Genomic DNA, 22,443 nt, shown 5'->3' with positions numbered 1-22,443 from the left:
GGCGTTTGGCGGCTCGCCAGGCCAAGGGCGGGCATATGCCTGCCCCTCCACTTCACGTCTCCTGCCCAGCTTCCTCAATCCCTTGCACAAGCTAACTTTGGCAACTCGTCCACCGCTGCTCCCCGCAGGAGGGGGGGGGAAAAGCCTAGCCAGGAAGCTTGAGGAGGGGGAAAGTCCTTCAGGGGTGGGCCGGCGAGTGAGGCCCCTTCCCCTTGGAAGCCGCTGCAGTGGGCACAGAGACCCACGCGGGGCAATAACCAGAGCTCTCCAGCCTGCAGCCCGGAAAGTCCCGATGCTTTCAGTTCCTCTTGCAAGGCGGGTGACTTTGGGGTGGGGGGTGAGCGGTCATGTCTGGGGGTCCGGTGCCCTCGGGTGACCCTTGCCATGCAAAGCTTTCTGGCTCGGCGGCAGAGCGTAGCCACAAACTGGGCACCCCCGTTGGCACAGGCTGCGGTAGCAAGACTGGAATGATTTGGGGGAGCAAGTTTGAGGGGACAAGGATCCCCGGGCCTATCCCCCCACTTTGGGGGACTGCGGGGGTCTCGGATTTGGGCTCTGTGGGGCAGGAAGCCCCCAAGGAGATGCCTAGATCTGGGAAGAAACTGGAACGGATGATGCCTCTCAAGGTTCGGAGGGGGGCGTTAAGCCCCTTCCCGGGGCTGGATCCCTGGGGGCTCAGGCAGTGCCCCCCAACCCCCTGGGCTGTCGTGGGGGTCCTGGCAGTGGGTCTTGTGGGCTGCATCTTTGTGCTTTTCAACATCCAAACCAGTCTGGAAAGCTTGAGAGAGGATCTGGCCGCGCTGCGGAGAGAAGGAGTATGCCAGGCCCCCAGGACGGACGACAACCAGGACGCCCCCGACTCACAGCAGGTAGGAGAGGAGGATGGGGGGTCTCTGCGGAAGGCAGGTCGGGCCCCTCGGCCCTTGGGGGGCTCCAGAGGGGCCCCTGACACCTCCCCCCAAACTCCATTTGTGCCATTCTGGATCGGCCTCGAACGCACCTCCGTTTTTTTGCCCCCGAAGGGTGGATTTGCAGAGCTGGGGGTCCATAAGGCACTCCCCGAGAAGAGGATGGCCAACCCGCCCATCATCCCCAGCCGGCTTGGGGAGGTGGGGGTGGTGGGGAAACATGGGTGTTGGAATCTGCTTGGAGGAGTAATAAAAACAAAACAAGATTTCCTCTTTTCGGTCTTTTTGCAGCCAAGCGAACTTGGCTGAGCTGAAAATGAAATTAAAATTTCCCAGAAATTTGGGATGGAGAGATGGGGGCCAAGTGGGGTTGGGGAGGGAAGGGGAGGGGGGGGCTTTTTCTGGATGGGAGGGGGAAAGATCTTAAAGTGAAAAAAAACCACACTTGGGGACTTTGCTTGTTCTCCTGCCGTTTCGCGCACTCTGCAAACCTTTGAAGGAGTTTTTTCCCCCCCTCCGAGGGTTTTATTTCCCGTTCATTTTTTTTCCCCCTTCAAAGAAAAAGGAATTACGATTATTTTTTGCACCATTTATCTCTCCGTTTCTTGACTTGGGGAATGGGTAGATTTTCCATCCCCTTTCTGCATCGTCTCCTGCTTGAGCAGGGGGTTGGACTAGAAGACCTTCAAGGTCCCTTCCCACTCTATTATTCTATGTTCTAAATTCAGCTTCTGAATAAAACCAATTATTTCCTTAGCCCTCTGAGATATATATATATATATCTTTGCTGGGACCGGGCTGGGCCAAATGCCACCATCAGAATGCAGAGCAGGGGTGGGTGGGTGTCTGCCGACGGGCAGAGTAGGGAGGAAAGAAGGATCTCTGAGCATGTGCAAAGTGCAAAGTTGTGGGGAAATGGTGAGGGGGGAGAAAAACCCACTCTGCACATGGGCAGAGGGAAGCTACTGCCTGAGATTCAAGGCTTGGCTCTGTTTTGAGTGTGTGCCAGCCCGGAAGCCTGTGGCACGCTGGCACATGGCCAGGAGAAAATCCAGGAGCTTCTCAAAGCCAACCCGTTCTCTCCTTTCTTATCTCCTTCCGGCTTTTTTCTTTTTCTTTTTCTTTTTGAACGTTCTCCTCTTTGGGGAGAAACAGAATAAAATAAAACAAAAAAACAGATTTCAATCGTGCAACTTCTCTAATTGTCCCCAGGTGCAAAATTTCCCCTTTTTTCCTTCTCCTCTCAAGGGCCAGAAATTAGACACTTCCGCAAAAGAACGGCCAACTTTTCTTGACCTCTTCTGCTCCTCTGTTGTTGTTTATTTCAAAGTTATTTTTTTTTATTAGATAAACATTGGAAACATTCTGGCCTTAACCTTTCCATAGAGTGTTTGGATCTTACAACGATTACATTTTATAGCATTTACGTCGGTATGTGTAGTCGGTCAGATTACCTATCCGTTGATCCTTTCTTTTATATAATTACTAACCCTACAGATACATCTCCAATTCCTTTGTGATGCCAAGTAGAACTAATCCTGGCCTCAACTCCCTCCTTTTTGATTTAGCATCTCTTCCGAATACTTTCTCAGCCGGTGCCAAAAAGCCTGAACTTTCGGGCACTCCCACCACATATGGTAGAAGGTCCCTAGTGCAGCATTGCATTTTCTAACATCCTGGCAATATGTTTTTGTTCGTTTTAAGCTAAATTTGTGGGTGGGATGTGCCACTTGTAGGACACCACAAGGACACACCCACACCCACGTTGGAACTTCGGCTCTGGGTTGTTAAGTCTCTTTTTGTGAAGTCGGTCAAGCTTTCGGGCACTCCCACCACACATGGTAGAAGGTCCCTAGTGCAGCATTGCATTTTCCAACATTGTGGGGATACGTTTTTGTTCATTTTAGCTTGGTTTTTTTTAGCAGTGGTCCTGTAGATACAGCTAGCCCTCGACTTACGACCACAATCGAGGCAACCAACATTCCCGTGGCTAAGCGAGACAGCTGTTAAGTGAGTTCAGCCTCGTTTTGCCACCTTTTTTTGGCCATGGTCCTTAAGGGAATCGCTGCGGGCGTTGAACGTGTCACGCTGTCGTTAAGCAAATCTGGCTTCTCCGTGGACTGGGCTGGTCCGAAGTTCACCCTAGGGGATCACGTGACAACACCGCCCCTCCTGGGGACATTGCGACCGTCATAAATATGAGTCAAGCGGCTGAATTTTAATCAGGTGACCACGAAGATGCTGCAAGGGTCGGTCGTAAGGATGAAAAATGGTCCTAAGTCACTTTTCCCCCCAGTGCCGTTGTAACTCTGAAACGTCACTAAACGAACAGTTTGCACTGCACCAGTGTTTTTTTTTTCCAATGCTGCCTGGGGAATTCTGGGAGTTGAAGTCCGCAACACCGAATTCGCTAATCCACTCTCTTGAAATCCCCCCCCCAAGAGTCAATTAAGGGTTTTAATGCCCCCCCCTCGCCCTCTCTCTGCTTCCGATCCTGGCAATCCTCTTCCTCCCCAAAGCACAGCCAGGCTCCCAGAATGCTTTGCTCTCCCTACCCACAAAATCCCTGCTTTGGAGCTCACCTGGCCAAACAGGTGCGCAGGCGGGAGGACTGAGGTTGCTTTTCTGGTTTCAGAGGGATGTCGGCGGACCGGTGCCCCCTGCGCTGAGGACGAGATGGACGAGGGACGTGGGGAAGACATCCCAAGACCCTCTCGGACGTCCCCGCAGTGAGTAGACCATACTTTGAAGGAACAATGTAGAGAAAATATGGCTTAGCACTGTGTACTTCAAGGGTGTGTGTGTGTGTGCGTGCGTGCGCGCGCACTCCCTGAAGCTTCCTCCCCCCCCACCTTTGTCAATGAGCCATTAAAGCCTGAGCTAATCTACTCTACATAACAAAGGTGGGATTCGCCTTCCGCAGAAACCCGCCACAAGGCACCCGGGGAAAATTACATCAGCCAGCAAGACCACCAAACTTGGGACTCCAAACACAGGCCTAGAGAGTTGCCCCCACGTGGCCCCGTGGGAGTCTGACAACCAATCAGAATGCATTTCATGCACAGGAACAGGAAACAGAGAGGTGGGGTCGAACAGAGAGTATAAAAAAAACCCCCAGGAACTCTCAGCAAGCCCCCTTTTCCCCTCTTTTTCTTCTTCACCCAACATCTGGAAGCCTGTGATTCCCCCGTTTCTGCTCAGGGGCTCAAGCCATGGGATCCTGTCCACCATTAAACCATCTTTCCGAGCAGCCTCCATGTTTCCAGTCTCTTTTTCCCCACTTGGAGCTAAGCCCAGGAGGACGTTTCTTCCAACACCTTTAAGCCCACGCAGGGTCTTTCCCCATGCTAGCGCCCCCAAATCGATCAAATAACCAAACAACAGCGTTAGAAGTGACACTGGAGGTCTTCTAGTCTGACCCCCTGCTCAAGCAGGAGACCCTACACACCATTTCAGACAGATGGCTATCTAATCTCTCCTTCAAAACCTCCAGTGTCGGAGCGTTCACAACTTCTGCTCCACTGAGAAATTAATGGAATAAAAGAGTTGGGTGGGACCTGAGAGGTCATCTAGTCCAACCCCCTGCTCATTCAAAAGGGCTTACCCCATCCCCGATTAAATGGTTGTCCATTTAATCCATTTCTTAACAACTTCCAGTATTGGAGGGCCTACAACATCTGGTGGCAAGCTGGTTAATTGTCCTAAGGAGAAATTTCTCCTTAGTTCTAAGTTGCTTCTCTCCTGTGCGGGGTTGGACTAGATGACCTACAAGGTCCCTTCCAACTCTGTTCTTCTAATTCTGCTGTCCTGCCCTCAGGGGCTTCTTGGGGGCAGCGCCTCAAATATTATGAGATCATGTCGCTCCTGGTCCTTCTTTTCATTAATTATTTGAAGGTATATTATTTGATTCTATTATCAAACCACGGAGCTTGGGCAAATCTGGGCAGTTTATAATGTAATAAAAGCAAACAGATGTGCCCTTAAAAGTAGTCTGGGCAAAAGAACAAAAAACACAAGATTGGCACAAAAGAACCACAGACGACCTTCAAGGTCCCTCAACTCAAGAACTCAATTTCATCTCCAAAGAACCGGAAGGCAGGAGAAGAAGCAATGGGTGGAAACTAATCAAGGACAGAAGCAACCTAGAACTCAAGAGAAATTTCCAGAGAGTGAGAACAGTTCACCAGTGGAACAGCTGGCCACCAGAAGTTGTGGGTGCTTCAACATGGGAGGTTTTGAACAGGAGACTGGATAGCCATTTGTCTGAAATGCCATAGGGTCTCCTGCTGGAGCAAGGGGTTGGACTAGAAGACCTCCAAGGTCCCTTCCAATAAGAGAAGAATAACATATTCTTCTCTTATTCTGTTATTCTATTATTATTCTATTCTTCTGTTATCCTGTTATTCTTCCATTATTCTCTTCGGCTTTCTCCTTATTCTTTTATTCTGCTTTCTTAATCTTGTTATTCTTTTATTCTGTTATTTTCTGTTATTCTGTTATTTTCTTCTTCTTTTATTCTTTTATTCATCTATTAGTCTGTTATTCTTCTGTTATTTTCTTATTCTTTTATTGTTCTGCTTTCTCTTATTGTTCTGTTATTCTCTTATTGTTTTATTCTCTTATTCTTCTCTTGTTCTCATCTTATTCTCCTACTCTTCTCTTTCTGCTTTCTCTTATTGTTCTGTTATTCTGTTATTCTTCTGTTATTTTCTTATTCTTCTTTTATTCTGCTTTCTTATTCTTGTTATTCTTTTATTCCGCTATTCTTCTGTTATTCTTCTGTTATTTTCTTATTCTTTTATTCCTCTGCTTTCTCTTATTCTTCTTTCTTATATTCTGTTATTCTTCTGTTATTCCTCTTACTCTTCTGCTTTCTCTTATTCTTCTGTTATTCTTTTATTCTGTTATTCTCTTATTCTTCTGTTATTCTGCTCTCAACACTCTTGCAGAAGCAGGCTAGGGCAATGCCATGGGATGCCTGACCTCTGTGGGTCCGTCCGTCCCCCAAAACTCTTTTTTAACCAGGAACCCCAACCTCTACCCCCCCCCAACCAGAATCGCACGCTCTCTCCAAGCGACAATTTCATGAGCGTCGCGGTGCAGCGGAGCGGAGCTCAGGAGCCAAAACTCGCAGGGTGAAAAGGGGAAGTGAAAGCCATAGAAAAGGACATTGTGTCCTTTTGTGTGCCTCTAGAGTTGAGACAGAGGGAGACACACACACAGAGAGAGAGAGAGAGAGAGAGAGAGAGAGAGAGAGAGAGAGAGAGGAGAAAGAGACATACAAAGAGAGATAAGAGAGATAAGAGAGACACAGAGAGAGGAGAGAGACAGAGGAAGAGAGAGAAGAGAGAGAGATGAGAGAGAGACAGAGAGAGAAGAGAGAGAGATGAGAGAGGAATGAGAGAGACAGAGACACACACACACAGAGGAGAGACAGAGAGATAGATGAGCAGAGGAGTTTGGGAAATATCTACAGGACAAAGTCGCTCAAATCCGGATGGGATGGGCCCCTTTCAGTGGTCCAGTAGAGACGCCCGTGGCGAGTCTTGAGGGACCGCTTTGGGAGGAGTTTGACTCGGTTGCCATCGAGGATTTGGACAGGTTGCGTGGACGTCTGCGACCCACCACATGTTTATTGGACCCGTGTCCCTCCTGGCTTGTACTGGCATCCTGGGAGGTTACGCGCGACTGGCTCCTGGGCCTAGTGAACGCCTTGTTGGGTGAGGGGTCTCTACCGGCCGCCTTGAAAGAGGCGGTGGTGAGGCCCCTGCTCAAGAAGCCTTCCCTGGACCCAACGGACCTAGCCAATTATCGTCCTGTCTCCAACCTTCCTTTTTTAGCGAAGGTTGTAGAGTATGTGGTGGTACAGCAGTTCCCACGTCACCTGGAGGAAAATGATTATCTAGACCCGTGCCAGTCCGGCTTCCGACCCGGGCACAGCACGGAGACGGCCTTGGTCGCATTGGTTGATGATCTCTGGAGGGCCAGAGATAGGGGTTGTTCCTCTATCCTGGTTCTATTAGATCTCTCGGCGGCGTTCGATACCATCGACCATGGTATCCTGTTGCACCGGCTAGAGGGGTTGGGAGTCAGGGGCACCGTTTTACGGTGGTTTGGCTCCTACCTCTCTGACCGGATGCAACGTGTGTTGGCAGGGGAGCAGAGTTCGACCCGGAGGTCACTCACATGTGGAGTGCCACAGGGATCGGTGCTCTCGCCTCTCCTGTTCAACACATACATGAAACCGCTGGGCGAGATCATCCGTGGCTTTGGGGTGGGATATCATCTGTATGCTGATGATACTCAGCTATACATTTCCACCCCGAACCACCCCAATGAGGCCATCGAAATGATGTCCCGGTGTTTGGAGGCCGTACGGGTCTGGATGGATGGCAACCGACTAAAACTCAACCCTTCCAAGACGGAGTGGCTGTGGCTTCCGGCCCCCCGGTTCAACCAGGTGCTTCCATCTCTGGCCATTGGGGGCGTGCAACTAGCCCCCATGGAACGGGTGCGCAATTTGGGCGTCCTCCTAGATGCCCGGCTGTCCATGGATGACCATGTAACAGCCGTGGCAAGGGGGGCGTTCCATCAGGTCCGCCTGATGCGCCAATTGCGCCCCTTATTGGACCGGGATGCCCTACGCACAGTCACCCATGCGCTAGTGACGTCTCGCCTGGACTACTGCAATGCTCTCTACATGGGGCTTCCCTTGAGATGCACTCGGAGACTACAGTTGGTCCAGAACGCGGCCGCGCGGGTGATTATGGGGAGGTCTAGATACTCCCCTGTAACACCTCTCCTGCGCGAGCTGCACTGGCTTCCTGTAGTCTATCGAGTGCGTTTCAAGGTTTTGATTATGATCTTTAAAGCGCTCCATGGCACAGAACCTAGTTACATGCAGGATCGCATCCTGCCCCACACATCCCTACGACCAATTCGCTCACACAGAGAGGGACTTCTCCGGGTGCCGTCCGCCAAACAGTGTCGGGGGGCGACACCCAGGAGCAGAGCCTTCTCTGTGGTGGGCCCAGCCCTGTGGAATGACCTCCCCCGTGACATCAGGATTACTTCCGATCTCCGCTCCTTCCGTGTACAGCTGAAGACCCACCTCTTTCAATTATCTGGCCTGGCTCAACCGTAATTTTTTCATATTCCTCCTGACTGTCTTTTTTTAAATTTTAAAATTTTATTGTATATTGGGTTTTTATTAAACGGGGCATGTTAATGGTTTTAATTTGTCTAAATGTTTTAATCTATTACCTCCTCCGTGCATGTATGTCTGTGTATATATGTATGTTTATATATGTCTTAGTGTACGCCGCCCCGAGTCCTGCCCGGAAAGGGAGCGGCTAATAAATCCAAATTTATTATTATTATTATTATGAGAGAGAGAGAGAAGAGAGAGAGACCGAGACATGCACAGGGAGAGGAGAGAGACAGAGGGAGAGATGAGAGAGAGAGACAGAGAGAGAAAGAGAGAGAGATGAGAGAGACAGAGACACACACACAGATGAGAGACAGAGATGAGAAAGAGAGAGAGAGAGAAGAGAGAGAGAGAGACATGCACAGGGAGAGGAGAGAGAGAGATGAGAGAGAGAGACACACACAGAGAGAGAAGAGGTGAGAGAGAGAGACACACACACAGAGAGAGGAGAGAGACAGAGAAAGAGATGAGAAAGAGAGAGAGAGAGAAGAGAGAGATGAGAGAGAGACACACACACAGGAGAGAGACAGAGAGAGAGAAGAGAGAGAGACAGACACATGCACAGGGAGAGGAGAGAGACAGAGAAAGAGATGAGAAAGAGAGAGAGAGAGAAGAGAGAGACATGCACAGGGAGAGGAGAGGGAGACAGAGAGAGATGAGAGAGAGAGACAGAGAGAGAGAGAAGAGAGAGATGAGAGAGAGACACACACACAGGAGAGAGACAGAGAGAGAGAAGAGAGAGAGACAGACACATGCACAGGGAGAGGAGAGAGACAGAGAAAGAGATGAGAAAGAGAGAGAGAGAGAAGAGAGAGACATGCACAGGGAGAGGAGAGGGAGACAGAGAGAGATGAGAGAGAGAGACAGAGAGAGAGAGAAGAGAGAGATGAGAGAGAGACACACACACAGGAGAGAGACAGAGAGAGAGAAGAGAGAGAGACAGACACATGCACAGGGAGAGGAGAGAGAGAGAGGGAGAGATGAGAGAGAGAGGCAGAGAGAGAAAGAGAGAGTGACAGAGAGAGAGAAAGAGAGAGAAAGAGAGAGAGATGAGAGAGACAGAGACACACACACAGATGAGAGACAGAGATGAGAAAGAGAGAGAGAGAGAAGAGAGAGAGAGAGACATGCACAGGGAGAGGAGAGAGAGAGATGAGAGAGAGAGACACACACAGAGAGAGAAGAGGTGAGAGAGAGAGACACACACACAGAGAGAGGAGAGAGACAGAGAAAGAGATGAGAAAGAGAGAGAGAGAGAAGAGAGAGATGAGAGAGAGACACACACACAGGAGAGAGACAGAGAGAGAGAAGAGAGAGAGACAGACACATGCACAGGGAGAGGAGAGAGACAGAGAAAGAGATGAGAAAGAGAGAGAGAGAGAAGAGAGAGACATGCACAGGGAGAGGAGAGGGAGACAGAGAGAGATGAGAGAGAGAGACAGAGAGAGAGAGAAGAGAGAGATGAGAGAGAGACACACACACAGGAGAGAGACAGAGAGAGAGAAGAGAGAGAGACAGACACATGCACAGGGAGAGGAGAGAGACAGAGAAAGAGATGAGAAAGAGAGAGAGAGAGAAGAGAGAGACATGCACAGGGAGAGGAGAGGGAGACAGAGAGAGATGAGAGAGAGAGACAGAGAGAGAGAGAAGAGAGAGATGAGAGAGAGACACACACACAGGAGAGAGACAGAGAGAGAGAAGAGAGAGAGACAGACACATGCACAGGGAGAGGAGAGAGACAGAGAAAGAGATGAGAAAGAGAGAGAGAGAGAAGAGAGAGACATGCACAGGGAGAGGAGAGGGAGACAGAGAGAGATGAGAGAGAGAGACAGAGAGAGAGAGAAGAGAGAGATGAGAGAGAGACACACACACAGGAGAGAGACAGAGAGAGAGAAGAGAGAGAGACAGACACATGCACAGGGAGAGGAGAGAGAGAGAGGGAGAGATGAGAGAGAGAGGCAGAGAGAGAAAGAGAGAGTGACAGAGAGAGAGAAAGAGAGAGAGAGAGGAGAGAGAATGAGGAGAAAGAGAAAGAGAGAGAGAGAAAGGCAATCTAATGGCCACCTGTATAGATAGACAACTCCTTGCATCATCCCCATTGCATCAGCTTACAGCTTACAACCTAACATCAGGTGGCAGCTATTAAATCCTCATTACCTGACATTTTTTTTATTTTATTCCCCAAAAAATTAAGATACAAGACAGCATTTTTAAAAAACAAAAACATGACATTTAAAAGAGAAAGTTGTATTAAAAATGGAGTAGCACACATACCCATATTTCCTCCCCAGCTGAATGCTGATTAAATATATTACATCAATATTAATTTATCCCACCCATTGAAAAACACCCCCCCCCCCAAATTTTAAATGCTAAACGAGGACATCTATTTTACCAATTGTGAGCCTGTCATCCATATCACAGCTCCATTATTTACAATATTGTTTGATGTTTAATGTTTTTAATGTTGATTAATGATTAATGTTGATTTCTGTTGATTAATGTTTGCTCTCCATAGGAAAACACTCCGTCTTGCATTTGGTCCCTGCTCGTCGTTCTAACAACGGTGAGTAGCAGATTTTGTTCAATGAGGAGTAAAAGAGTATTGTTTATTAAATTTATGAAGGCACTCTCTTGGGCGTGACTGTGGGCGACACGCTCGGCTTAATGGACGTTTTGAAAAAATCATCATTTCCACCATGCCAGGCAATTAAGGTAGATTTAAATGCGAATAATCAAAAGAACAGAGGAGGCTGTCAGGATAATTACAATTAATTACAATTGCAATTGCCATTACAATTACAATTACAATTACAATTGCAATACACCTGTGTGGATTAGAAGTGTGGTTTTCGGCAGATAAACCCAAATTGAAAAAAGCATTTTTTCTGAAAAAAATGGCATTCATAAAGTGGGCACCTCCAGAGTGGCCGGCACAGATAAGTGTAAGTAAAATGCAAATCTTGCAAAATTCCAGGGAACTTCTCATTTTCGACACCGAAGGTCTTTCTCGCTTGAGCAATTCTGGATCTTCAATTGAGGGGGGGGGGACACGCGGCGGCAGGTCCCACGTCTGGCCCCCCTCCCCAGTAGACATGCAAGCTGTTGAAAGGCAAAACAAGGAAGCGGGTGGATAGTTTGGGGTGGATAATGGCGGCCTTGGGGGCTGCCTTGGGTTTAGGGGGGCTATGGGGATGTAGTTCAAAGGGAGGCTTGAAATCCCCCCCCCCTTGTGGGAGCCCTCTGGTCATCCCCCCCCCATCTCCTCCTCTCCTTCTTCCTCTTCTCCTTCCCCTCTCCACAAACCCCATCCTCTTCTAGTCCTGATGAGGTTCCCTAGTTGGGTCATGAAACGTTGGCAAGAAACCAATCAGAGAGCACCGACGGTCCCACAAGCCACGCCCCTGTTCTCCTCCTCCTCCTCCTCCTCCTCCTTCTTCTTTTTGCAAACTCCACTCCCTTCTAGCACTGATGATGTTCCTTAGTCAGGTCATGAAACGTCTGTAAGAAAACTTCTTCTTCTTCTTCTTCTTCTTCTTCTTCTTCTTCTTCTTCTTCTTCTTCTTCTTCTTCTTCTTCTTCTTCTTCTTCTTTTTTCTCTCATTCTCCTTCTCTTTTCTTCTTCTGCTCCTTTCTTCTTCTTCTCCCTTCTTCTTCTCCTCCTTCCCCTCCTCCCTTCCCTCCTCCTCCTCCTTTTTCTCCTCCTCCTCCTCCTCCTTCTCCTCCTCCCCCTCCTTCTCCTTCTTCTCCCTTCTCCTCCTCCTTCTCCTCCTTCTCCTCCTCCCCCTCCTTATCCTTCTTCTCCCTTCTCCTCCTCCTCCTTCCTCTCCTCCTCCTCTTTCTCCTCTTCCTCCTCCACCCCCCCTTCTAGCACTGATGACGTTCCCTAGTTATGTCATGAAACGTTTGCAAGAAAACCACCAAGTTCAGGGACAACCAAGGACCCCAGAGTCCTCCTCCTCCTCCTCCTCCTCCTCCTCCTCTCCTCTTCCTTTTCCATCCCTTCTCGTCCGCCTCCTCCTCCTCTTCCTCCTCCGATCTAGGCTGGGAAAACCCCTTATTGGCTCTTTCCTGGACCTGTTCCTTCCCTTCTGGCTGGCACGCTTGGCTGGCAAGGCCGGGGATGAGGGACTTTGTGTTCTTCTGCTTTCATTAAGGGAGGGGGAGGCTGACACACACACACACACCCACTCAGGAATGTCCTTTGAAAAGCTTCCTGGCTGGAGTGTTGCCCTTCCTTGTTGGCTCCTGGGGAGGGGAGGCCTGGGGGAGAAAGGGAGGGAGGGACTAACAGGGAAGGTTTTGGGTGGGTGGGGGGCAAGGGGGGCAGAGGGGAGGGAGGGGCCCAGTGAAGCTCTCTCTGGTGCCAGGGCCGAGCTTTACCCCTTGGACCCAGGACAAAGGCAGGCAGGCAGGGCTCGGGGGCGGGGGGGGGGAATGGCGATGGGGGGGGGCAAGGGGGGTGTTCCAATCTGACCCCAGCTTTCCTCCCTTTAACCCCCCCCCCAGAGGAGGGCGATGCCACGGAGATCTGGTGGTCCCCTTTCCTGCAACAGGGCCGAGCCCTGGAGCCCAGCGGTCAAGATGTGGTGGTCAAGCAGACGGGACTCTACTTTGTTTACAGCCAGGTGAGAGACGCCCCCCCCCCTGCCTGGAGAGGGGAGTGGGGGAGGACTCCTCCTGGGGAGGGAGGGAGGGAAGGAGGGAAGGAAGGAAGGAAGGAAGGAAGGAAGGAAGGAAAGGAGGGAGAATGGAGGTAGGAAGGAAAGAACGAAGGAAGAAAGTAGAATGGAGGTAGGAAGGAACGAAGGAAGGAGAGTGGAGGGAGGAAGGAAGGAAAGGAAATAAGGAAGGGAGGAAAAGAAGGAAGGAAAGAAGGAGAAGAAGGAAAGAGGGAGGGACAGAGGGAGGGAAGGAAGGAAGGAAGAAGAAATGGGAAGGGAGGGAGTGAGGAAGACTATGGGAATGTGATGAAGGAAGGAAGGAGAAGAAGAAGGAAAGTGGGAGGGACAGGGAGAGAAGGAAGGAAGAAGATGGGAAAAGGAAGGAAGGAGGGAGAAGAAGAAGAGGGAGGGACAGAGGGAGAGAAGGAAGGAAGAAGAGATGGGAAGGGGAAGAGAGGGAGGGGAGGAAGAATATGGGAATGTGATGGAGGAAGGAGAAGAAGGAAAGATGGAGGGAGGGAGAGAGAGGGGGAGGGAGGGAAGGAAGGAAGGAGGAGAAGAAAAAGGAAAGAGGGAGGGAAGAAGAGGGGGAGAAGAAAAGGAAGGAAGGAAAGAAGGAAGGAGAGATGGGAAGAAGAAAAGAAAGGAAGGAAAGAAGGAAAAGAAGGAGGGAAGGAGATGGGAAGGGGAAGGAAGGAAGAAGATGGGAAAGGGAAGGAAGGAAGGAGGGAGGGAGAAGAAGAAGGAAAGAGGGAGGGACAGAGGGGGAGAAGAAAGGAAGGAAGAAGAGATGGGAAGAGGAAGGGAGGGAGGGAGGGAGGAAGAATATGAGACTGTGAGGAGGGTGGGAAGGAAGGAAGGGGATGGGGATGAGAAGGGAAGGAAGAAGGGAAGAAGAGAAGGGGAGGAAGGCAAGGAAAGGATTTCTAAATTCTTTTTTTCCTGGGCTCAAAGGAGTCGATTCTTGGCCTCGTGGCTGGTTCTAGACCCCAGATCCCCAGAGATGCGACCGACATAAAACCGAACAGGGGAATGTCAGATGAGTCCCCGAGGGCTTCTCTCAGCAGGGATCTTAATTAGAGACCAATTAGCTTCCCCTGATTGCAAGGATTAATTTTGCCCCTGGGAAGCATTTGAAAAATAAAAAAAGACTGCTGGGAAGAGAGATTGTCCTTTCACTCTCTTTCATCCGTCGTTATTTTGCTCAGATGCATCTCGGGGGGGGGGGGGGGGGGCAAGGCTGAGAGGTTGGGCCAACTCTACCTTGGGAAGGTCGCTCGGTTGTTTGCCACAACAGCGGGGGGGGGGGGGAAAGGTTTTATAAGGCAGTCCTCGACTTATGGCTGAAATGACTTGTCCTCGCGTTTACGTCCATTTGGAGCACGCTAACAGTCACAAAGTTCTTGGCAACTGGCACATTAGGTTGCGAAGGTTGCAACCCCCCCCTTTTGGGACTTTCCTGGAGAGCTCCTAGCAAGAAAACCCCATGATTCACTTAATGACCTGGTGGTTCATTTAACAACGCTAAGGAGTCACAACGATGTTTGCATGATTGGATTTCACGTTAGGTTAGACTCGCTTAACGAGCCCAGCGAAAGTGTCTTAAAATCAGGAGCGACTCACTTAATGACCCCATCGCTTAGCAACAGCAGCTGCGATCCCAACTGTGGCCGTAAGGTCGAGGACTACGGATAGCAGGCAGCAGCAAAATCCAATCTGACTTTGGATAGTGTCAGAACGCTAAGCAGGGTCAGACCCGGTTATATTCTGGAGGGCCCCCCCGTACGACCATTCAGGTATTTCATATTTGATCGCACCACTTTTCGTTGTGTGCGACTTATGACCACAGCGGAGCCCAAAATTTCGCAATTGCTAAGCGAGACAGTCGTTAAGTGAATTTGGCTCCATGTTTACGACCTTTCTTGCCACCATCGTTAAGCAAATCACTGCTGTGGGTTAAGCGAGTCGCGCGGGTGTTCAGCGAATCCAGCTTCCTTATTGATTTGTCAATAAGGGATGTGTCTCTGTGTGTGTGTTCCAGTATAACTCTGGAATGCCTGGCCTGTTAAGGAGAGTGAGTGCTGCGTCCTAGACCGGCAATTGTTTGTGATGTCAGTTCCTTCGCAACCGTCGTAAGTACGAGTCAGTTGACAAGAGTCTGAACTTGGACCATGGGGATGCTGCAGTGGTTGTGTGAAAACTGCTCATGAGTTATTTTTTTCCGTGCCGTTGTAACTTTGGTCGCTAAACGAACTGTTGTAAGTCGAGGACTTCTCGTAAACGGGTTCCGATAAAGTCGTACCTACCCCTCTTTCTCCCTTCCTTCCCAGGTGCTGTTCCATGACCCCACTTTTACCATGGGGCAGGTCTTACGGCGAGTGGCCATAGGCCGGCCGGATCAAATCCTCTTCCGTTGCATCCAGAGTATGCCCCCCAAGATGGAGAAGGCTTACAACAGCTGCTACAGCGGAGGTGAGCCGCCATGCACCTTCCCGGAATGTTCCGGCCCCTTTAAGAGGTCTGGACTTCAACTCCCAGAATTCCCCAGCCAGCCAAAGTTTAAGAACAAGGGTGACTCCCTTCATTGCATTTTTTAAAAAAATGGATAACTTTGTTAGTAGATAGTGGGAATGCAATCGACGCAATTTACTTCTTCTTATTTTATTATTTTATTCATTATTCATTATTCATTATTCATTATTCGTTTATTCGTTTATTCGTTTATTCGTTTATTCGCTTATCGCTTATCGCTTATCGTTTATCGATTATCGATTATCGATTATTATTATTATTATTATTATTATTATTATTTATATTTATATTTATATTTATATTTATATTTATATTTATATTTATATTTATATTTATATTTATATTTATATTTATATTTATATTTATATTTATATTTATATTTATATTTATATTTATATTTATATTTATATTATTTATATTATTTATATTATTTATATTTATATTTATATTTATATTATTTATATTTATATTATTTATATTTATATTATTTATATTTATATTATTTATATTTATATTTATATTTATATTTATATTTATATTTATATTTATATTTATATTTATATTTATATTTATATTTATATTTATATTTATATTTATATTTATATTTATATTTATATTTATATTTATATTTATATTATTTATATTTATATCTATATTTATATTTATATTTATATTTATATTTATATTTATATTTATATTTATATTTATATTTATATTTATATTTATATTTATATTTATATTTATATTTATATTTATATTTATATTATTTATATTTATATTTATATTATTTATATTTATATTTTTATTATTTATATTTATATTTATATTTATATTTATATTTATATTTATATTTATATTTATATTTATATTTATATTTATATTTATATTTATATTTATATTTATATTATTTATATTTATATTTATATTTATATTATTTATATTTATATTTATATTTATATTTATATTTATATTTATATTTATATTTATATTTATATTTATATTTATATTTATATTTATATTTATATTTATATTATTTATATTTATATTTATATTATTTATATTTATATTTATATTTATATTTATATTTATATTTATATTTATATTTATATTTATATTTATATTTATATTTATATTTATATTTATATTTATATTTATATTTATATTTATATTTATATTTATATTTATATTTATATTTATATTTATATTTATATTTATATTTATATTTATATTTATATTTATATTTATATTATTTATATTTATATTTATATTTATTTACTTTTGTTTGTTTGTTTGTTTGTTTTTATTTATATTAAAAAAAGCTGTATGTATGTATGTATGTATGTTCCAGCATAACTCTGGAGCTCCTTGAGCAATTGCAACCAAACTTGGTACATAGATGATTTACTCTCTGGAAACAAATACTGGGGTGAGGTGGGGGTAAGACACCCTTGGGATGTGTCTCTGTGTGTGTGTGTGTGTGTGTGTGTGTGTGTGTGTGTGTGTGTGTTCCAGCATAACTCTGGAATGCCTGGCCCGTTAAGGAGAGGAGAGCACCTGACCTCCAAAAAATGGCTGAATAGGATGGCATAGCGCAGGGGGGAGATGGCGGATGGAGGGCCCACCTGCGATCTTCGCCAGAACCGGCTGAATACTGCCTCTGAGAATAACAGAGTTGGAAGGGACCTTGGAGGTCTTCTAGTCCAACCCCCTGCTCAGGCAGGAAGCCCTCGACATTTTCAGACAAATGGCTGTCTGATGTCTCCTTAAAAACTTCCAGTAATGTAACACCCACTACTTCTGGAGACACGTCGTTTGGGATAACACAATAACCGAGTTCAGAGGGACCATAGAGGCCTTCTAGTCCAACCCTCTGCTCAAGTAGAAAACCCTATACCATTTCCACGTGTGTCTTTCTCCTTCTTCCGTGGCTCAGAAAGTGAATTGAGCTTAGCCAGAGTGTTGAGGGAAGAAACTCACATTTAGATGGGCAGTACAGGGGAACCCCGTTTTCTCCAAACGTGGCATGTGTCCAGTGGTGGGATTCAAATAGTTAACAACCAGTTCTCTGCCTTAATGACCCTCCTCCCGAGCCCCAGAATAAAAGTACCAGCAAAGGAAAAATAACTCCAGAGAACCTGTATATAGAAAGTCTGGGCATACTGCCAAGAAACATTAACAGCTGTTACAATGTAACAAGGCTTAACCCAGAGGCAGTTTCCTAAAATATTTAAACAAATTAGAAACAACACACACACAGGCACACCAAAATGCCTACTTCCTGCCTTCCTGACAGGATTAACCCCGTAAGGTGGGAAAAGCAAAAGACTGTTGGAAGATTTCTTCCAACAGATGCTTCGCCGAACTTCTCAGAAACTTAACTACTGGTTCGTGTGAACCGATGTGAATCCCACCACTGCATGTGTCCCCAGCCCACAGGGGCCATTGGTATGACCTGTAGCTGGGCTGGCGGTTCTCTTAAATGTGGGTCCCTGTGTCTGAACCCCTTTTTTCCTATTTCTAGGGGTCTTCCACCTGCAGCAAGGAGACCGTCTGAGTTTGCGCATCCCCCGTTTCAACGCCTCCTTCGACATCTCCACACACGGGACTTTCCTGGGCGTGCTCCGTTTGTAGACGTCCAAGCATCTTTGCAGGCCCACCTCCGTCCCGTCTCCAAGAAGGATCCCCAGAAATCTTAGGGTTCTAACTCCAGAAGCGACTCCTTCCTCGTGGATCGTGGTTTGGGGCGAGGTAGACTTGACGCAGCCGGGATGCTCGGATGCAAGAAAGAGACCGATTCATGATGACGGCGGCTGAGATTTCCCACAGAAAAGCGGGGCGGACAGACGGAGCCCACCCTGGCTTAGGTTTCCGGGACCCCTTTGGAGATCCTTCAGCTGGGAGTTCCCGAGAATCTGCTCTTTGAGTTTGGATCAAGCAAGATGGAAGTCACAGTCAATGTTTTCTTGCTTTTTGGAATGACGTTTTGCAAATGTCCAGGAATCGAGAGATCTAGCCCAGTGTTTCTGAAGGTTGGTCACTTTAAGACATGTGGACTTCAACTCCCAGAATTCCCTAGTTCTTTTTTCACTTTCCTGACTAACGATATATTATATTTACCGCATTCCCACCATCTATTAAGAAAGTTACCCTTATCAAAAAATGCAATAAAGGTAATCGAGCCGCCTTGATTCTTTTCCTATCTGTGCCGAATTCTGGGAAACCGTTCCCTGTTGGGGAATTCTGGGAGTTGAAGTCCACGTGTCTTAAAGCAGGCAAGTTTGAGAAACATTGGGATATCTCCAATTTCCTGAATCCCTCCTTTTTTCTGAAATGTCCCACACAAGGTGGATGGAATTCAGATAGTCCTCAACTTATGATTGTTCATTTAGTGACCCAAGTTACAACAGCACTGGAAAAAGGATCTTATGACCACTCCTCACACTTATAACGATCACAGAATCCTCTGAGATCCAAATTCGGGCACTTGGCAACTGGCCTGTGTTTATGACGGTTGCAACGTCCCGGGGGGGGGTCATGTGATCCCCCTTTTACGACCTTCCCATGCTGCCTTCTGACAATGTGGGAAGCCGGATTCGTTTAAGGACTCCAATTGTATTGTATTATTGTATTGTATTATAATTCACTTAACCACCATGGTATCAAATCAGATGCGACTCACTGAAGAACCGCCCGGCTTAACAATGGAAATGTTGGTCCCAATTGCCATCGTAAGGTGAGGACTATCTAGGAAGCAGCAGAGGCATTTTGTTCTGACCGAGGCTTCCCAAGAGCCCGAAGCAAACTCCTTGTCCTGCCAAAAAAAAAACCTTTTTATGAATTGACTCTGAATTCTGCTCCTTCCCATCCAGCAAAGTCTTTCAAGGGAGGATTTACGGTCACAGACCTTCTCTGGCTTGGAGAGCTGCCAGGCCGAGATCTGCAGAACTTGGCAAGGAGTCTCGGAGAGTCACGAAGCAATGAAGCGAACTCCTGCAAACTCCACTCCCCTGGCGCTCCTCTTATTTCCTCTGGGAGAGGCTATTCATTGTCCACCTGTGGCCTTACTCCCAAATCGACTCTTGTTCCTTAGCTGTTCCCTTCGTCTGGCCACTCTGCACATGCGCAAACTGGGAACAGGCTCCAGCTGTTCTTCTGCCTCACTGATGTCTGACTCCGAAGGCAGCTGATAACTGTCAGACAGCCCTGGCCCCACTCTCTGCCTCCGACACAGAGCCCTCATCAGAGCCTTCCCCAGACTCCAGGACTGGCCCATCTTTCTCCCCAACCTCCTCACTGGCCGAATCTGCTGCCAGCTCCACTGGTGGGCCACAACACATGGTTACCCCCTGGTTTAAACCTTTCTTCCAACTGCAGTTCTGGTTTGATGTCACCTTCGCCGGAAAAATCAAATATTTGGTGTTATGTTTTACTATCACAATTGCACAAAATCTTGCAAAGATTCTGTAGTAAGGTGTTCTGACCTCCCTCCCCCCCCCACACACCTGTGAATAAACCAGGACACAGGCTTGGCTGTTTGCCACTATTTAATTACTGAGATAACGAATCCTTTGACTGAGGGCCCAGACAACTCCCGTTCAATAGAGTAGCTCTGCAGCAACCCAGATAAGTCAAATGAAGCCACGCAGATAGTCCAAACGAGCAGACACGGCTAGAATACATAGATTTTCTTAACTACTAATTCGAACTAATTCGGTTGTTTCCTGCAAATGTCCCCTCCCAACGCCTCACCTATAATCTCTCTTGGGAGGGCCAATCCACAACCATCTGTGCTTAACCATCTTCTGTGAGCCTGCCTACGGAGTTGCTGCTTCCGTTTCTCAGCCCTTCTCAATCTGGCATCAGGGACAAACTGCCTTTGATCCTCCCCACTGCTCCATGCCTCAGGCGTCTCCTGGTAGCCAACCAGCCTCTCCGGTCCCTGCTCTGAGTCTGAACCCTGCACAGGGTCCTCCACCTCGTCCGGGGCAGACTCATATGGTCCCTAGCTCTCCGAGTCCGTCAGCCGCTCAACCGGATCCTGCTGGGCCACAACAGTAAGGTAACAGAAATAACCCGGAAAGCGTGTACAGAAAAAATTAATAAACACACAGGCAGGAGCCATAGCCAGAGAAAACCACACACGTAGCCAGGAAGAGGTTATACTCGGTCACAAAAGAAACATGGGATAATAGGATTAGGAAAAGGGTAACAAAGTTGAGGGAAACCCCGAATCTAGCAATGACCGGTCAGAATAACAAAAACACAAAATCCAATTCTAAGGTAACACAAACATCATATAGAACAGACACCTTTGTATAAGCGTCCGAACTCCTCGTGTTCTATGATAGGATTAGTCCAAGAACAAGACACCGGACGAGCGAAATCCAAAGACAAGAGAATCAAGATCAGAGCAATCGTCCAGAATAAAAGAACTTTTGTAAAATCCAAATTTACACAATAGCCTGAAGCCAGAAAAACTGTATAAAAGGGAAAACCAAACTATAGACGGGGGGGGGGGGGCTGCAGACCCAGGAACGACGGAGCTGCGTCTCGTCCTTCCCGTTTTTCTTTCCTCAATAAAAACTCATAACTCATCTGCATTGACTGTACACCGCCCCGAGTCCCTTTTTGGGAGAGGGGGCGGTCTAGAAATCCAAGAAAATAAAATAAATAAATAAATAAGTTCCAGGCAGCTGTCTCCACGAAACTTTCTTTTAGCGTCGGTGGTGACTCCCGGCTGGGAACGGACCGGAAACCTTTGCCTTCCAACCAGTGATGGGTTTCAAATTTTTTAAGAACCTCTTCTGTAGGTGTGGCCTGCTTTGTGGGAGTGGCTTGCCGGCCATGTGACCGGGTGGGAGTGGCTTGCCAGCCATGTGACTGGGTGGGCGTGGCCAACCTGTAAAATGTGGTGAAACTCACTTAACAACACTCTTGCTTAGCAACCAAAATGTTGGGTCAGAAACCCTGGCATTTGAAGCACGCAAGTCTTAAAGCTGTCAAGTTACAAGACCCTTCCACCCCTAACGCTTTAGAAAAAAACAACAACCCAGAGGTGTTCAAACTTGACAGCTTTAAGACTTGTGGACTTCAACTCCCAGAATTCCTCCTCCAGTCATGTTGACTCAGGAACTCTGGCATTGAAGTGCGCAAGTCTTAAAGCTGTCAAGTTAAAAGGCCCTTGCACCCCTAACCCTTTAGAAAAAAAAACCCAGGGGTGTTCAAAGTTGACAGCTTTAAGACTTGTGGACTTCAACACCCAGAATTCCTCCTCTCGCTCTTCATCTTGATGATGTGCGGACGGGCGGGGGGAGGGAGCTGGAACCGGTTCTAAACGGCACTGTAGATTTGTGGACTTCAACTGTGGAACTTCTTCTATAGAAGAGCTTAGAACTGGCAGGAACCCACCCCAGCTTCCAACAATTCCAAGGGCATCCTATTTGCTGTTTGCAACAAATGCATTTTAATTAGAAGTTGTGCTTGCTCCAAACACTGGAAGTTTTGAAAAAGGGATTGGAAATGCTGTAGAGTCTCCTGCTTTTGGACCAAATGACCTCTAAGCTCCCTTCCAACTCCGCTCATCTGTTAAATCACCCCAAAGAAGCCCCCAAGTGAAAGCCCCACTGATTTCCGTGGGTGCAATTTGCATGGGTATTCACCCTCTATGCCCAAAACGTGCAAATTCTATTTTTTTTTAAAAAAATATTTTTTTTAAAAGTGCTTTTAAAAAAAAAAAGCAAAATTGCACCACAATCTTTTGCCCAGGGCTAAAATACATGTTCTAGTGGCAGGCTGTTCCACTGGTTAATTAATTTGAAGAGGAAATGGCAGGATTCAACCCACAAAATTAGTGGAAGCAATTCAGAAAAATCCGAATTTTGAAGCTTGGCTGAACACTGCCAGAAGCAGAAGACACGTCTGCTTTATTAGCTCTTTGTATCCTCCTGAAACTACCTGCGGAGACATTAGATCTCGCGAGATTCAAAGGGGAAGGCATATCAATAACATAGAGGTAGAAATAGGATAGATAGGCTCTTTCTCTATCACTAGGTGGAGCTTTCGGGTTCAGTTTCTCTAGTTTGTTTCCCCACCCCACCCCACCCCACCCCAGGGAAAATGTGTCAGCCACAAC

General features: G+C 46.7%; 1 protein-coding gene across 1 annotated transcript; it reads left to right on the top strand.

Annotated features, from left to right (window-relative positions):
• Positions 1-186: 186 nt before the first annotated feature.
• LOC309400819 (tumor necrosis factor ligand superfamily member 13-like) lies at positions 187-19,142 on the top strand. The gene is made up of 6 exons (XM_081969510.1): positions 187-869; positions 3,544-3,637; positions 10,634-10,681; positions 12,625-12,743; positions 15,110-15,251; positions 17,833-19,142. The coding sequence occupies exons 1-6, from the start codon at positions 348-350 to the stop codon at positions 17,940-17,942; spliced, it is 1,035 nt and encodes a 344-aa protein (XP_081825636.1). The 5' UTR covers positions 187-347; the 3' UTR covers positions 17,943-19,142.
• Positions 19,143-22,443: the final 3,301 nt, after the last annotated feature.

Source organism: Natrix helvetica, assembly GCF_964273705.1.
Source record: "Natrix helvetica genome assembly, chromosome: W".
In the NCBI taxonomy this organism is placed as follows: domain Eukaryota; kingdom Metazoa; phylum Chordata; class Lepidosauria; order Squamata; family Natricidae; genus Natrix; species Natrix helvetica.
This window is presented reverse-complemented; position numbering and strand designations above follow the sequence as displayed.